The sequence below is a fragment of the Sapajus apella genome, unplaced genomic scaffold, assembly GCF_009761245.1.
Source record: "Sapajus apella isolate SASKATOON/1434 unplaced genomic scaffold, GSC_monkey_1.0 scaffold984, whole genome shotgun sequence".
Lineage (NCBI taxonomy): Eukaryota > Metazoa > Chordata > Mammalia > Primates > Cebidae > Sapajus > Sapajus apella.
Window position 1 is genome coordinate 1 of NW_022437910.1, and position 16,041 is coordinate 16,041.

Here is a 16,041-nt window from a genome sequence, read left to right on the forward strand (position 1 = left end):
TTGGTTCCTAAGGGTGGAGGACGCCACCTTGTGGCCACCTTGGGAAACACACACCCATAAATACCTAGAAAGACGCACATTCTCTCTCTGATCGCACACACCCATAAACTCAAACCTAGAAAAACACACACACATACACACACACACACACACACACACACACAAAATCGCAAGGCTCCTGTTGTTGGTTCCTAAGGGTGGAGGGCTCCACCTTGTGGCCATCTTGGGAAACACACACCCATAAACACAAACCTAGAAACACACACACACACACACACACACACACTCTTCCCTCCGACCCCCGACTGGGCCCCCACCAGAGCAGATCCTGAGGATAAACTGAGGATGAAGCCTATGCTACTGTGCATTCTGGCCTCCCCACTGCTGCCCTCCTCGGCCCAGCAGTACACAGGAGAGCTCCAAGGGGGTTCCCCAGCCCCATGAGCTCCCATAAGGACTGGTCCTCCCATCAGCATTCATCACTCTGTCCTGGGCTTGCAGCCACCAGCAGTGCAAACAGCTGGGGAATCAACAGAGGTGCAATGGTGCTGCCTGGATCTAAGTTCCAGCTTGGCCATGTCACCCACTGTGTGACCTGAGGCACGTTCCCTAACTTCTCTGGGCCTCTGTAAAACGGAGATAGCAGCAGTGCCTCCCTTGTAGGGTGGCTGTGAGGGTAAAATGAATCCAGTCACAAAGCACAGAGCAGCCCTGGCATAGAGTTAAATGTTCAGTGACTGTATTATTGAACCAGTATTATTATTGCTAATGATTAGTTACAGGTATTATTATTACTAAAAATATTATTAGCCCTCCCCAATGAGCCAGACCTCTTCCCAGTAGAGATCAAGCCCCAGATTCATCTCCCCAACAGAACCAAGCATGTGGCAGGCATGAATACATCAAAAGCCGTTGCTTCATTCACTTCATTCATTCTCTTGTTCTCACCACATTCCCACCGAACACAAGGACTCTGCCCATGCTGTTCCCTCTGCCTACAACGCTCTTCCCCAGACCCTCTGCCTGACCCACCCCACACCCCAGTGGGGTACTGTGACAGCCTCCCACAGCACAGGCTCCCTTTCTGCCTCACCCACCTCCGTCTGCAATGATATACTCAGGTGGTTATGTAATTAACATCCATCTCCCCCAGGGCCGGGTACTACCTGAGTGGCAGGGAGGGGCTAGCACAAAAGAGGCACCCCGTGAAGGTGGATTCACCTGCATACAGCTCGACCTCCCCCATACCTCTGCACATGCGGCTCCCTTTGCCAAGAACACCCCTCCCTCCCTTACCAGGCAGGGTCAGGTCCCCCACCCACTCTGAGCCTTTCACTGTCTGCAAACACATCTGCCTCCCTCACTGGACTGAGAGTCCCAGGAGGGCAGTACCAGGATAGTCTTGGTCACTACTATGTCCCCAGCACCACCTGGCACAAAGCAGGTGCAGAAGAGAGGCTCAGAGGCCAGGCGTGGAAGCTCACTCCTGGAATCCCAGCACTTTGGGAGGCCAAGGTGGGCAGATCACTTGAGGTCAAGAGCTTGAGACCAGCCTGACCAACATGGTGAAACCCCATCTCTACCAAAACACAAAATTAGCCGGGCTTGGCGGTGAGCACCTGTAGTCCCAGCTATGTGGGAGGCTGAGGCAGGAGAATCACTTGAACCTGGGAGGAGGAAGCTGCAGTGAGCGGAGATTGTATCACTGCACTCCAGCCTGAGCAACAGAGTGAGACTCTGCCTCGAAAGAACAGAATAAATACATGCTGGGTGAGGGAGACAGGGCTGAGCATGGGCCCCGCGGTGCATGATGAGAGGGCACACACCCGCCCCAGCTGCCCGCCCCAGCTGCCCGCCCATCCAAGACTCACTGCTCCCGAAGGTGCCAGATCTCAGTCTCCCGGGTGTCCCGAGTGTCCTGGCCGCCCAGCCCTTGCAGGCGGCCCAGTTCCTCCTTCAGTGAGCGGATGATGCCCTGCAGAACCACGGGGTCTGGCTTGCCCTGGTACGGGAGGGGCAGCGGGTAGTGAATCCTGAGGAGGTAGGATTAGAACCGTGACATCTCAGAGGCCAAGAATGCACCCGAGGGTAAATACCAGACTCTGAGAGTCACAGCATACGAAAACACACAACTCCAGAAATGGTACTATCCTAGAGGCTTAAGTTCTGAGCATAGCCTCAAGACCCCTCCCTGTCCCCAGACCCCTTGTTCCAGTCGCCACCTCTGAAAGCCTCTTATGTAGCAATTTGGGGACCACTGGGATTGTCAGGCCTGGTGTAGCCTGGGGTAACTTCCCTGTCGCATACTGGTGATGAGGGGAATGCTGGTATCATGTTACCTGCAAGCAAATACAATCCTAATTCAGACGCCACAGTGGGGGATCCTGGTTGGCCTGGCCTGGGTCGCCCCGGCTTGGCTGGGGAAAGGGAGGGCATCTTGATTAACTGCCCCATGAGATACTATTCACAGGGGATTGGTAACTTCCCAGTACGAAATCCAGTGGCCACTAACACATGGGGCAGACACAGTCACCCAGCTACACAAGGGCCATTCCCAACGCCCTTGCTGCCTCCCCCTATAAAGGCTGGAAAGCCAGCTATTCATTTTCCCAACATCCTTGCACGTGACCACTTCTGGCCAAATATTACTGGAAAACTGTTGGGAGTCTTCTGGGAATGCTCCTTTTTTTTTTTTGAGATGGAAAAAAAAAAAAATTCTGTCACTCAGGCTGGAGTGCAATCTCAGCTCATTGCAACCTCTGCCTCCCAGGTTCAAGAGATTCTCCTGCCTCAGCCTCCTGAGTAGCTGGGATTACAGGCGTCCGCCATCACGCCAGGCTAATTTCTATATTTTTAGTAGAGACGGACGGGTTTTCACCATGTTGTTCAGGCCTCCCAAAGTGCTGGGATTACAGGTGTGGAACACTTTTATCTTCCTGATAAAACCAGCAGATGCAATTAGCAAACTCAGCCCTGTCCCTCTTCTTCCTGCCTTGATAAAGATGCAATGTCTAGGGCATCCAGCAGCTATTTTGTGACCATGAAGAGATAAAGATGAAATCAAAAAGCCAAGACAGGCACAGTGGCTCATGCCTGTAATCCCAGGACTTGAAGAGGCTGAGGCAGGAGGATCACTTGAGGCTAGGAGTTCAAGACCAGCCCAGGCAACATGACGAAACCCCGCCTCTACTAAAAATACAAAAATTAGCCAGACGTGGTTGTGGGCACCTGTAATCCCAGCTACTCTGGAGGCTGAGGCATGAAAATCGCTTGAACCTGGGAGGCAGAGGCTACAGTGAGCCAAAATTGCACCACTGCACTCCAGCCTGGGTACAGCAAGAATTCGTCTCAAAAAAAAAAAAAAAAAAAAAAAAAAAAGCAAACACACTGACGATGACAAAGGAGGAAAAACAACAAAAAACAAAGAGCTTGAGTCCCTGGTGGAACTGCTGCGCAGTGGCAGCCACCTACCTAGAAGTGTTGTTACGTGATGTGTTGTTAGTTTGACGCATTGTGTGTTCAGGGCACTGGTGATGGTTATTCTGCTGCTTGTAGCCAGACACAATACTAATGATACAGACCCCAACAGGGGAGACCCCAAAGGCAAGGCTTAACCAATGTGACCTTGCCCTGGGTGCCAGGGGGTCCCACCCCACCCACCAGCCTGGCCCTGGAACCTGCTCCTCCTCCCCACCTGTCAAACTCCACGGAGTAGATGAGGATCAGGTAGCGCTTGGAGTTGAGCTGCGCCGATCTGGGGGCCAGAGGGCCCGGGCGGCCCCCCATCTTGCGGTTCCGCAGGGACTCCAGGTCTGTGTAGGTCAGCAGGTCCAGAGTGACTGACTCACTGCTCTGTCGGGAGAAGAGAGGAAGAGCTGCACAGCACCCGCCACCGCCACACAGGGCAGCCAGCACACATCTGGGAGGCAGCCCTTCCCGTTCTCGGCGGGCTAGGCTTTCCTATGCAAAGCTGGCGATCAACATGGCCCTGTCCCAGGGGCTGACACAAGGACTTCCTCGAAGGGAGAACCCGGAAAGAACCTAAATGCTCAATCACAGAGAACAGCTTAGACCTGTGACTCTCCACATGCTGTCTGCAGATCCCTGGGGGATCCCTGAGACCCTTTCAGGAATCTCCATTGAGGTCAAAGCTTTCTATTTTTTTGAGATGGAGTCTCACTGTCGCCCAGGCTGGAGTGCAGTGGCGCAATATTGGCTCACTGCATCCTCTACCTCCCAGGTTCAAGTGATTCTCCTGCCTCAGCCTCCTGAGTAGCTGGGACTACAGGGGCCCACCACCACACCCAGCTAGCTTTTGTATTTTTAGTAGAGACAGGGTTTGACCATGTTGGCCAGGCTGGTCTCGAACTCCTGAACTCGTGATCCGCCTGCCTCAGGCTCCCAAAATGCTGGGATTATAGGCATGAGCCACCGAACCGGGCCCAAAGCTACTTTCACAATAATACAAAGACATCATTTGTCTTTTTCACTGTGTTGACATGTGTGTGAGTGCTACAAAAGCAATGGTGGGAAAAACTGCTGGTGCCTGAGCAGAAGTCAAGCCCTGGCACCGAATGGCACTGTATCTCCCCCGTCTCAGCTGGCGGCTGGGGAACAGAAATAAACAAACAATAAGCACATCAACAATCAAACACAGGAAATGAACCATCGGAATGTTCTTGATGAAGCAGCAAAAGTTATTAATTATATTGAATCCTGCCCCTAGAGGACACAGCTCTTTATTGTGGTGTGCAAGAAAATTGCAAGTGCACAGAAAGTACTTCTGTACACGCCAAAGTCTGACGATGGTCTCGGGAAAAAGCACTTGTGCAACTGAGTTGTGAGCTAAATTAGCCACTTTTCCTGGAACACTATTTTTACTTGGGGAAAAAACGACTGACAGACAAAACTATGGTTATTTAGACTCGGGCTATCTGGCAGACATTTTCTCAAAAATGAGCAAAGTGAGCCTGTCACTCCAAGAAAAACAGCTGATGGGGTGTCTTGCCAATAATCAAATTCAAGCTTTGTACTTAAAATTAGAATTTTGGAAAACTTCTGTCTTCCACTGGGTGTTTGACAGCTTCTCAGTGTTCAAAGACTTTCCTGGGCAGATGGGTGAGGATATTAACAAATCTGACTTGAGGATATCAAGTAAGGAAATGTGTCAACATTCAAAAAATCTGCACAACTTGGTGAACCAGTGTTTTCCAAATGACCAATGCATGAGGTTACAAAATCATCCACAGGTAAAAAAAGATCCATGTGGCCGGGCGCGGTGGCTCACGCCTGTAATCCCAGCACTTTGGGAGGCCGAGGCGGGCAGATCACCTGAGGTCGAGAGCTCGAGACCAGCCTGACCAACATGGAGAAACCCTGTCTCTACTAAAAATACAAAATTAGTCAGGCATGGCGGCACATGTCTGTAATCCCAGCTACTCGGGAGGCTGAAGAACCAGAATCGCTTGAACCCAGGAGGCAGAGGTTGCAGTGAGCCAATATCAGGCCACTGCACTTCATCCAGCATGGGTGACAGAGATGGTGTCTCAAAAAAATAAATACAAAAATTAGCCGGGCATGGCAGGCACACCTATAGTCCCAGCTACTAGGGAAGCTGAGGCATGAGAATCACTTGAACCCAGGAGGTGGAGGATGCAGTGAGCTAAGACTGGGCCACTGAGCCTGAGTAACAGAGCAAAACTCTGTCTGAAAAAAAAAAAAAAAAAAAAGATATCTAAATACCACCCATCCCTGTCACTCTAAGTTTTAACCTGCTTTCCTCTCCCCAGTTATTACTTTTAGGCTGAGCATGGTGGCCCACACCTGAAATCACAATACTTTGGGAGGTCAAACTGGGTAGATGACTTACATCAGTTGTTCGAGACCAGCCTCACCAACATGATGAAACCCATCTCTACTAAAAATACAAAAATTAGACGGGTGTGGTGGCACATGGCTGCAGTCCCAGCTACTCAGGAGGCTGAGGCAGGAGAATCACCTGAACCCAGGAGGCGGATGTTGCAGTGAGCCGAGATTGCACCATTGCACTCCAGCTTGGGAGACAGAGTGAGACTCCATCTCAAAACAAACAAACAAACAAAAACTTCTGGCTGAGCGCAGTAGCTCACACCTGGAATCCCAGCACTTTGGAGCCTGAGGCGGATCACAAGGTCAGGAGTTCGAGACCAGGCTAACCAACATGGTGAAACCTTGTCTCTACTAAAAATACAAAAATTAGCCAGGTGTGGTGGTGTGTGCCTGTAATCCCAGCTACTCAGGAGGCTGAGGCAGGAGAATCGCTTGAACTTAGGAGGCGGAGGTTGAAGTAAGCCGGGATCGTGCCACTGCACTCCAGCCTGGACAACAAGAGCGAAACTCCAACAACAAAAAAACAAATAATCAAAAGTAGGTGCAGAATACCTTGGAGGATATATAAACTATATATAATTACAGGTCTGCAAATGCATACACACACACACACACACACACACACACACACACGTATTCAGAAACAGAGACACGGAGAAACAGCTGGAGTGATTTTCACCATAATAGTAACAGAAGCGAGTATTAGGGGTGGAGTGATAACTTTCGTCTTTATATTTCTCTGTGACCTGAATTTTCTACATAACTATCATTAAATTCAAAATGAACGATTTACACTTGGCAAAAGAAGAAAATGATCTCCCTGTTCCTAAAATGAAAGAGAAGGTAGAGGGTCCTATATACATCAGATGGGCATTGACCCCCCAGGAATCTGGAAGACAGAACCCCCTCCCACCCCCACCCACCAGCCCGGGCCCTACCTGAGTGAGGGCTGACTCCAGCATGTGACAGAAGATGTTGAACTGTTTGAAGTTCCCTGTCTTGTGAGTCAAATCTTCAATGACTGGGTGGGGAGAAAAGTCCCTCCTGAGGTCTGACCGCTTGCCCAGCCCCAGGGCAACGCATCTAAGCTCTCCAACTCTCCCCGACTGCAGTGTCTCTGGCTTGAGCAATGAGACCTACACCCCTCCCGACATTGGAGAGCTTCCGGTGACAGAAGAGACAGGTGGGCAGGATTCAGGGTAGCCTCATCTGGGAGAAGCTGATCCCAGGAGAGGAGAGATGAGCCCACCCCAGGCAGGCACACTCACAGCCGGCATCGAACTCGCCCCGCCACTGGTCAGCCGTCATCCGGTCCTCCACCTCCAGCTCCAGCACCTGCCCGGAAACCACCACCCGCACAGCATGCTCCACACCCCGGAAGACGTAGTCCACCTGCAGGCCGGCCGGTTGGTCCATGGCCAACGTTGCTGGAGACAGAAACCCAGAGGAGCTGAGAGCCCAGGCTCATAAGCTGGAAGGCCAGGCCCCATATCCTGGCTCCATCATTTACCAGCTGTGGCATCCTGGGAAAGTGACTTCGCCTCTCTGTGCGTCACTTTCCTCATCTGGAAAATGGGTATAACAATGGCACCAACCTTTTGGACTTGTGAGGATTACAATGGGCAATATGCATAAAAGCACTTGGTACTGTGACCTGCAGGCTGCTGTGTCCAACATATGCTGGATACTAGGAATACATGATTGCTGGGCCGTGCACAGTGGCTCACACCTGTTATCCCGGCACTTTGGGAGGCTGAGGCAGGAGGATCACTTGAGCTTAGGAGTTCAAGGCCAGCCTGGGCAACGTGGTGAAACCCTCTCTCTACTAAAAATACAAAAAAATTGCCAGGTGTGGTAGTGCGCACCTGTAGTTCCAGCTACTTGGGAGGCTGGAGGCGGAGGCTGCATTAAGCTGTAATCTTGCCACTGCACTGCAGGCTGGGTGACAAAGTGAGACTCTGACTCAATTTTAAAAAGAAAGAAGGCCGGGCGCGGTGGCTCAAGCCTGTAATCCCAGCACTTTGGGAGGCCGAGGCGGGTGGATCACAAGGTCAAGAGATCGAGACCATCCTGGTCAGCATGGTGAAACCCCGTCTCTACTAAAAATACAAAAAATTAGCTGGGCATGGTGGTGTGTGCCTGTAATCCCAGCTACTCAGGAGGCTGAGGCAGGAGAATTGCCTGAACCCAGGAGGTGGAGGTTGCGGTGAGCCGAGATCGCGCCATTGCACTCCAGCCTGGGTAACAAGAGCGAAACTCCGCGTCTAAAAAAAAAAAAAAAAAAAAGAAAGAAAGAAAAGAAATAAATGATTGCCAACAAAAGAATCATGATTAATATTAATTTATTAAGTCTTATATTCATTGTATATTTATTATTCATTCATCCATTCATTCAGCAAACATTTGCGGAGAAAAGTCAAGCTGGAAAGAGGGACAGGAGGTGTTGGAGTAAGATGAGCCAAGCTTTTAAAAGGGAGTCAGAGTAGGCCAGGTACGGTGTCTCGTGCCTGTAATCCCAGCACTTTGGGAGGAAAGACGGGTTGATCATGAGGTCAGGAGTTTCAGACCAGCCTGGCCAACATGGTGATGAAACCCTGTCTCAACTAAAAATACAAAAAAATGAGCCAAATGTGGTGGCCCATCACTGTAATCCCAGCTAATCTGGAGGCTGAGGCAGGAGAATCGCTTGAAGCCAGGAGGCAGAGGTTGCAATCAGCCCAGATTGCGCCACTGCACTACAGCCTGGCAACAAAGAGAGACTCTGTCTCAAAAAATAAAATAAAATAAAGTCTAATACCAGAAAATATAATATTATGAGCCAAAAAGATGAGCCCTGAAACTCCAGGTAAGGAATTTTTAACCTTGAGCCTTTGAGAATCTAATGAAGTCTCTGAGCCTTCGACAGATAAATGAATGATCCCCCAACCTTTTGCAAGTTCATTTCAGGGGCTCCCAATTACCACCCCCAGGCCCATCCACAGATCACTTTTCTCAGAGGCCCAAGGGCAATGGCCTGGGCCCTAGACACTCTGACAGACACCTCCTCTCTCTACATCACAGCTCTTAACTTTATTTGGGAGCAAGGTGCTTTGGAAGGGCTGATGAAATCAGACACCCTCTTCCCCTGGAAAATTCACACTCTGACAATGTGCTTTCATCCTCTGGTGGTTCTGAAGTCCAGGTTAATAATCCCGATCTCGACCAGGCGCGGTGGCTCACGCCTATAATCCCAGCACTTTGGGAGGTAGAGGCGGGAGTTTGAGACCAGCCTGGCCAACATGGTGAAACCCCATCTCTACTAAAAATACAAAAATTAGCCGGACGTAGTGGCGGGCGCCTGTAATCCCAGCTACTTGGGAGGCTGAGGCGAGAGAATCACTTGAACCTTGGGAGGCGGAGGTTGCAGTGAGCTGAGATGGTGCCACTGCACTCCAGCCTGGGCAACAAGAGAAAGATTCCGCCTCAAAAAAAAAAAATAATAATAATAATCTCGATCTCACTACAAACAAATCGCCGCACGTTTCGACATATCCCGCAGCCCCAGACCCCAGCGCAGTGCGCGGCAGCGCTGGCCCCGCCCCACTGCGTCCTAAACCCCGCCCATCAACCCCACCCCTCCGGCTCCCAGAACCAATCAGCGGCGGCGCCGTCCCGGTTACCAAGGCGTAGGAGGCACTCACAGAACTGAACACCTGAGGAGCCACACAGCTTCACCGCCCCCATTCATGGTCCCCAGCTCCTGGGAGACCACACAGAGGAAGGGGGCTCGCCACACCACATCCCCGCCGCCAAATCGCCCTTCCCCACCGCTCCGCAGAAACCTCCCGTACCCATCCCGCGAATAGCAGCCCCTTTCGACGTCCCAGTGCCTGGTGCTTAGCCCTCACCCCACCCCTAGCCCAGACACTGAGCCCCGGAATACTCTGCCTCAACTCAATCCCCCTTGCACCCTCACACCTCTCTCGCCTCCACAAACTTCGCCCGCTGCCTTCCCCCACCCCCTCCTCTAGGCATGTCCTAAGCGCTCAGTAACTGCTGATGGAATAAATCCCACGCCCGTGCCAGCGCCACACGGCCTCCCGGACCCCAGTTGTCCATCACTGGTCCCCCAGACGACCACGAGATTCTAGGTTCCTCTTCCCCTCCTCTCTACAGAACCTCCCACTCCATATATTCCAGCCCAACCCTCGTGCTACATTCCCCAGAAACCAGCCCCCTCTCTCCCGTCCAATGCCCCTTCATACCATCCCGCTTTCCCAGATTTGGGAGCAGGGAGACAGCCTCACTTTCCTCCCTACACCACCCACTCACGCTCTCCTGGGGCTCCCGCCTATTCAACTTCAATGCACCCCATTATTTCACCTGCATTCTGCCCGCATATTTGCTCAAGGTTCTGCTCCGCACACCCACTTTCAGCCAGCATTCCATCACCCCCCATTCACCTGGATTTTGTTCCCTCCCAAATTGCTTGTAAACCCACACCCCCCACCCCCACTCCACCCGCACACACATTTTGCACCTCTCTTCCCTTTGGAGAGCCCTCTCTGAGCAACCCCTCCTCCCCACTTACCCCATCACCACCACCACTTCTAAGATTCCCCAGACCCTGAGCCCCATCTCCCCTCCCGCCGCTGACCCTATCCCTCTACCTGCATCCTGCATCCTTGCTTCGTGACCAGTGGCTCATCCTGGTGGCCGATTTCATTCCAGTCCGGAGCCTCTCCCAGTTCTTCTCAGCCTCTGCCTCGTTCCTGACCTCACGCAGCCCAGCGGTGCCTTTGAGGCCCCGCCCTCACCAATCCGTGACGTCACCACCCCATCCCTGCGAGCGCCGTGCGGCTGTCCCAAGGCCTCATCCTGGCCCACACACCTGACCCAGTTCTCGGGCCTCATGACGTCATGGCGCCGGCACACTCACACTCAGTGTGTCAGCCCCCAGCTCTCTCCCTCTCATCATTCACCAGGATGACCCCTTTCCTTTCCAGGGTTACATCACCGCCCCTGGCTCCACCCTCCAAATGGCTCTCCCCACAGATTTCACAGCTCTCACCCAGGGCTTCCCAAAGACAAATCTCCATCACTACCTCCCATACCAGACATGGGCGAATCACCACCCTTGGCAGCCCCACCGGATGACTATTTCCCCACACTCTAGCTCCCACCACCACCAACACATATTCCAGCCCAGCCATCCCCTAGCTGGGCTCTCCCCTGCAGCAGACCTCAGCCCCACATTCACACTCATTGCCTGACTGGGATGATCCCTTTCCCGACCCCATTCTGACCTCACCTCCCTACCACGTGAGTGAATTGAGACTGGACAGAACTCCCCTTCACTGCCCCAGAATACAGACCAAAGCCTTCCACATTGTCCCCATGGAATGTAGAGACACAAAAGCCCTCTGGGGAACCAAGCAATGCAATCTCTATAGGGCACACTGTGGTACCCCAGTTCCCCCTGGGGGATCCAGACTCCCTCTCCCATTGTCTCTTAAAGATGTTTTGCTGGCCAGGTACGGTGCCTCATGCCTGTAATCCCAGCACTTTGGGAGGACAAGGAGGGTGGATCACCTGAGGTCGGGAGTTCAAGACCAGCCTGACCAACATGGAGAAACTGTCTCTACCAAAAGTACAAAACTTAGCCGGGCATGGTGGCAGGTGCCTATAATCCCAGCTAACCAGGAGGCTGAGGCAGGAGAATCGCTTGAGCCTGGGAGATGGAGGTCACAGTGAGCCAAGATTGTGCCACTGCTCTCCAGCCTGGGCAATAAATTGTCTCAAAAACCAAACAAAACACACACACACACACACACACACACACACACACAATAAAACAAAGACATTTTGCCTTAGATAAAGACCATGCACATTTACCAATCCAATGAATGACTCACCCCAAATTCTGCTCCCTGGTGGGTACTATAACCAGCCCCATTATGCAGAGGATGAAACTGAGGCTTGTCTAGGATCTCACGATGAAGGACAGAAGCATTTGTCCTCCTTCCCATCACCCAGCTGCCCTTCCCTGACCACCTCCTGTTTCCTCCCAGAACTGACCCAAATGTGGCCTCACAGCTTCAGCATGGCACGTGCTGCAGGCTGGGGACTTCCGGGTTCAGATTCCAGCTGCACTTATCCTTGGTGTGGCCTTGGGCAAGACACTTGCCCTCTCTGGGCTTTCCCCCATCAGTAAAGTGGGACAAGAGCCCCTACCTTATAGGGTTGTTGTGGAATTAATTTAATATATATAAGGTGCTTCAAACAGTGTCTGGCACTCCCTGTTACCATCTGTGTGATCTGTTGATTATTTGACAAACCATGAGTCCATGAGGGCAGAGGCATTTTAATCAATCTTGTATCTTCACGACTGCTTGTGAATTTCATGGGAGATGCCAGGAAATGGGGTTCTAGGCATTGGGGATACAGCTAAGGTTTTCTCCCCTTAGCTCATTAAGTCTCAGCTCCAATGCCCTCTCCTGCAGGAAGCCCTCCCTGACTCCCAGGTTGGGTCAGGAGGTGTATCAATCACCACAGCACTGCCCGGCAAAGCATCAGCTGGATGATAAGAGAGCTGTTTCCTTCCAGCCCAAAGTCTGAACCAGCTTGGCCGTGTTTCCCACAGTGATGGCCAAGGAACATAATCCTTACAACAAGCGCTTATGAAAATGCAGCTTCCTAGGTCGGGTCCCAAACATACACAAGCAGAAACCCTGGGGGGGGCCCCGGAATCTGCATTTCCTCCAGGTTCCTTCAGACACTAAACGGTCCTTCTACCCTTGGGCACCACAATCTGTCCAGTTTATTCCCCGATCTCTAACCCCAACACCCGACACAAGACCCTCCCAGCTCAGCAACCTTGCCCCACACCACAGGGAGACCCCAAAGGATGGTGAGGACCGTATAGGAGAAACAACACTTTGTAGGCACCATGTGCTCTTCTAGGTGCCGGGTTCTATATTCACATAGAGCCAAACACTCTAGTGGGGAGGTCCAAGAAGCCCAGTGGATATAAACCAACAGTAATCCAAGTGAAGGCCAGGTGTGGTGGCTCATGCCTGTAATCCCAGCACTTTGGGAGGCTGAGGTGGGCAGATCACTTGAGGTCAGGAGTTTGAAACTGGCCTGGCCAAGATGGTGAAACCCCATCTCTATTAAAATTACAAAAATTAGCCGGACATGGTGGCACACACTTGTAGTTCCAGCTACTTCGGAGGCTGAGACAGGGGAATCACTTGAACCGGGAGGCACAGGATGTAGTGAGCTGAGATCATGCCACTGCACTCCAGCCGGGGCAACAGAACAAGACTCCATCTCAAAAAATAATAATAATAAAAATAATAATATTGACCGGCCGCGGTGGTTCACACATTAACCTCAACACTTTGGAAGGCCAAGGCAGACTGATCAGCTGAGGTTGGGAGTTAGAGACCAGCCTGATCAACATGGAGAAACCCTGTCTCTACTAGAAATACAGAATTACCCAGGCGTGGTGGCACATGCCTGTAATCCCAGCTACTCGGGAGGCTGAGGCAGGAGAATTACATGAACCTGGGGAGCGGGGGTTGAGGTGAGCCAAGATCACAACATTGCACTTTAGCCTGGGCAACAAGAGCAAAACTCCATCTAAAAAAAAAAAATAATAATAATAATCTGTATCAGGTATTGGTGTTATGAAGAAAAGGCCAGGTGAGAGCCACATGAGAGGAGGTCTTTTAGCCTGAGTAGTCAGCAAGTGCCCAGCTGTGAAGCTGACATCTGAACAGAGACCTGAAAGAGGTGCGGGAGAAGCCACGCAGACATCTAAGGAGACCTGATCCCGAAGGAGTGGACAGCGAGCACAAAGGCCCTGAGGTGACAATGTGTTCACCATGTTCAAAGAACAGAGAGGAGGCCAGGGTGGCTGCAGCAGAGTAAGCAAGGGAACTGAGAGAGGTGATGGACGTTGGAGGGAGGAGGAGGAACCCAATAAGCTGGGGGTCCTTGCGGATACAGTGAAGACTTTTACCGAGTAAGGTGGGAGCCAGGAGAGGGTTTGAACAGAGGAGCAATCTGATCTGATTTCTGTTCTACTAGGATCCCCCTAACAGCAAGAGGCAGGGAGACCACGCAGAAGGCCACTGCAACACACCAGGTAAGAGCCAAGAGACAAGCTGGGACAGAGTGGTAGCAAAGGAGCTGGTGAGATGTGGTTGGATTCTGGATGTGGTTTGTTTTGTTTTGTTTTTTTGAGACAGAGTTTTGCTCTTGTTGCCCAGGCTGGAGTACAATGGTACAATCTTGGCTCACTGCAACCTCTGTCTCTCAGGTTCAAGTGATTCTCCTGCCTCAGTCTCCCAAGTAGCTAGGATTACAGGCATGCGCCACCATGCCCAGCTAATTTTGTATTTTTTAGTAGAGACAGGGTTTCTCCATGTTGGTCAGACTGGTTTCGAACTCCCGACCTCAGGTGATCCACCCGCCTCAGCCTCCCAAAGTGCTGGGATTACAGGTGTGAGCCACTGCGCCGGGCCTCTGGATGTGTTTTGAAGGTAGAGTTAATGTGATCTGCTGATGGCTGGACCGTGTATAAGTCAAAAGAAGAGTGAAGAACACTCCAGGCTTCTTGATCTTAGTACTTGGAAGGATGAATGTGCCATCAACTGGGTTTGGAGGCTGAAAGGAGAGAACGGCAAGTTTGGTTTGGAACAAGTTTATGTCTGAATGTCAAATGAACTTCCAAATACAGAAAAGTCGGCCACGATATGATCTAAAGTTCAGGGCAGAGATCCAGGCTGGAAACCACACCTGGGAGTTATCACTAGATAAACAGGGTGAAGCAAGCCAATGGTATAGACAGAGATGAGATCATTCTACCGATTATTAAGCTGAGGCACAGAAAAGGATAAACAACTCGCCCAAAGCCACAGTAACGCTCAGTGGCAGAGCCGAGATTCAAATTCAGGATTCAACCCGACGCCAGAGTCCACACTCTGAAATATCGGTAGGGTAAGTTTAAGAGTTAATTCACCTAAAACACTTGGCAGGTGCACAGCATCTAGTAAACGCCACAGGCAAAATAGGGCTTCACATCTCTTTGAAGTACATCCTCATCCCTGGAGGTCTCCCTCCCTCCCTCAATATTGCTGCTTCCCACGACTTTCACCCAAATCAAAGCTTGTAAATCATAGTGCGCTATACTGACCCTCTGCCTTAAAACCTACTAAATCGCCACGCTGCATTCCAAGGGCATCTCTATATTTTACCATCTGCTGCCTCCTGCTTTACGACTTCCCCCACTGAAGACCCTCCTGCGAAATACAGATCACCCTCAACTTAAATGCTGGGCTCAGCCTCAGAACCCCTCAGTTAAGCGCCTACCCTTGTTAAAGGGCACCTTTTCTCCCGATTCCCACAAGGCCGGGTCAGCTGCCCAACGCAGCCCACTCTCCTCCAACAGAACCCCGCTTCCCTCCCGCTAACACCTCCGCTGCGAGCCGCGCACCCGCCACTCCCGCCGCCTCTCACCTTCTCCACGGGCACCACTCCTCGCGAGCGGTTCAACTGCCGAAGCTCCAGCCCCGCCCCAGGATCCGGCGTTCTTGCTTCTCATTGGTCATAGCTTACCCGCAGCCAAGTTTCCATTAGCCAAAAGAGACGCCGGTCACTCTGTCCCGCCCCAGAGGAGAACCCGCCCTCCAAATCTTGCAATTGGCTAACTCGGAAGGGGTGTTCCGAAATGGGTTGAGGGGAAGCACCTACCGGCTTGCTCTTCTCTAATCACTACTGGCTAATGATGCTGCCAGTCTTACGAAAGAGTTGTTCCCCGAAGTAAATGGGAAAGAATCCCGGAAGTAGCCCCTTGACTCCGCCTATTACCCCCTGCGGAAGGGTAGGCCGCGCCCACGTGGTGGGGAGGGCCTGGAAGGGAGAGCCGGGTGTGCATGCGCAAGGGGAGGTTGTGGCCGAGGCTCCGGAAACTGGGGAGTGGTCTCAACATAAGGACAGGTTGAGATTTGTCATCTCTCGGTGCATTCCAAACCTGCACTAAGCATTTTGCAGGCCTTGGCTTATTTAAACTTTATAACAGCACTTCAAAGTTATTATGATTTCCATTTTACCACTAAGGAAACAGGCTCTGAGAGGTATAGCCACTAGCTCGGGATCACACAGCTTTTGAACGACCCATATTTTAAA

At 51.6% G+C, this 16,041-nt stretch overlaps 1 protein-coding gene across 7 annotated transcripts; it reads right to left on the reverse strand.

Moving 5' to 3' along the window:
• Window positions 1–125: 125 nt before the first annotated feature.
• On the reverse strand, window positions 126–15,439 carry LOC116546501 (coiled-coil domain-containing protein 61). 7 transcript variants are annotated; one of them, XM_032272748.1, is made up of 6 exons: window positions 7,734–7,758; window positions 7,137–7,295; window positions 6,807–6,889; window positions 3,695–3,852; window positions 1,872–2,033; window positions 130–1,162 (listed from the first exon to the last, which is right to left on the reverse strand). In XM_032272748.1, exons 2-6 carry the CDS (start codon window positions 7,282–7,284, stop codon window positions 1,126–1,128), a joined length of 588 nt encoding a protein of 195 aa, XP_032128639.1. In that variant the 5' UTR covers window positions 7,285–7,295; window positions 7,734–7,758; the 3' UTR covers window positions 130–1,125. The 7 variants fall into 7 exon arrangements, with proteins under 7 accessions (XP_032128642.1, XP_032128639.1, XP_032128638.1 ...); XM_032272747.1 differs by lacking the exon at window positions 7,734–7,758 and adding an exon at window positions 15,373–15,439 and having other exon boundaries at window positions 131–1,162; XM_032272746.1 differs by lacking the exon at window positions 7,734–7,758 and adding an exon at window positions 10,518–11,459 and having other exon boundaries at window positions 131–1,162.
• Window positions 15,440–16,041: the final 602 nt, after the last annotated feature.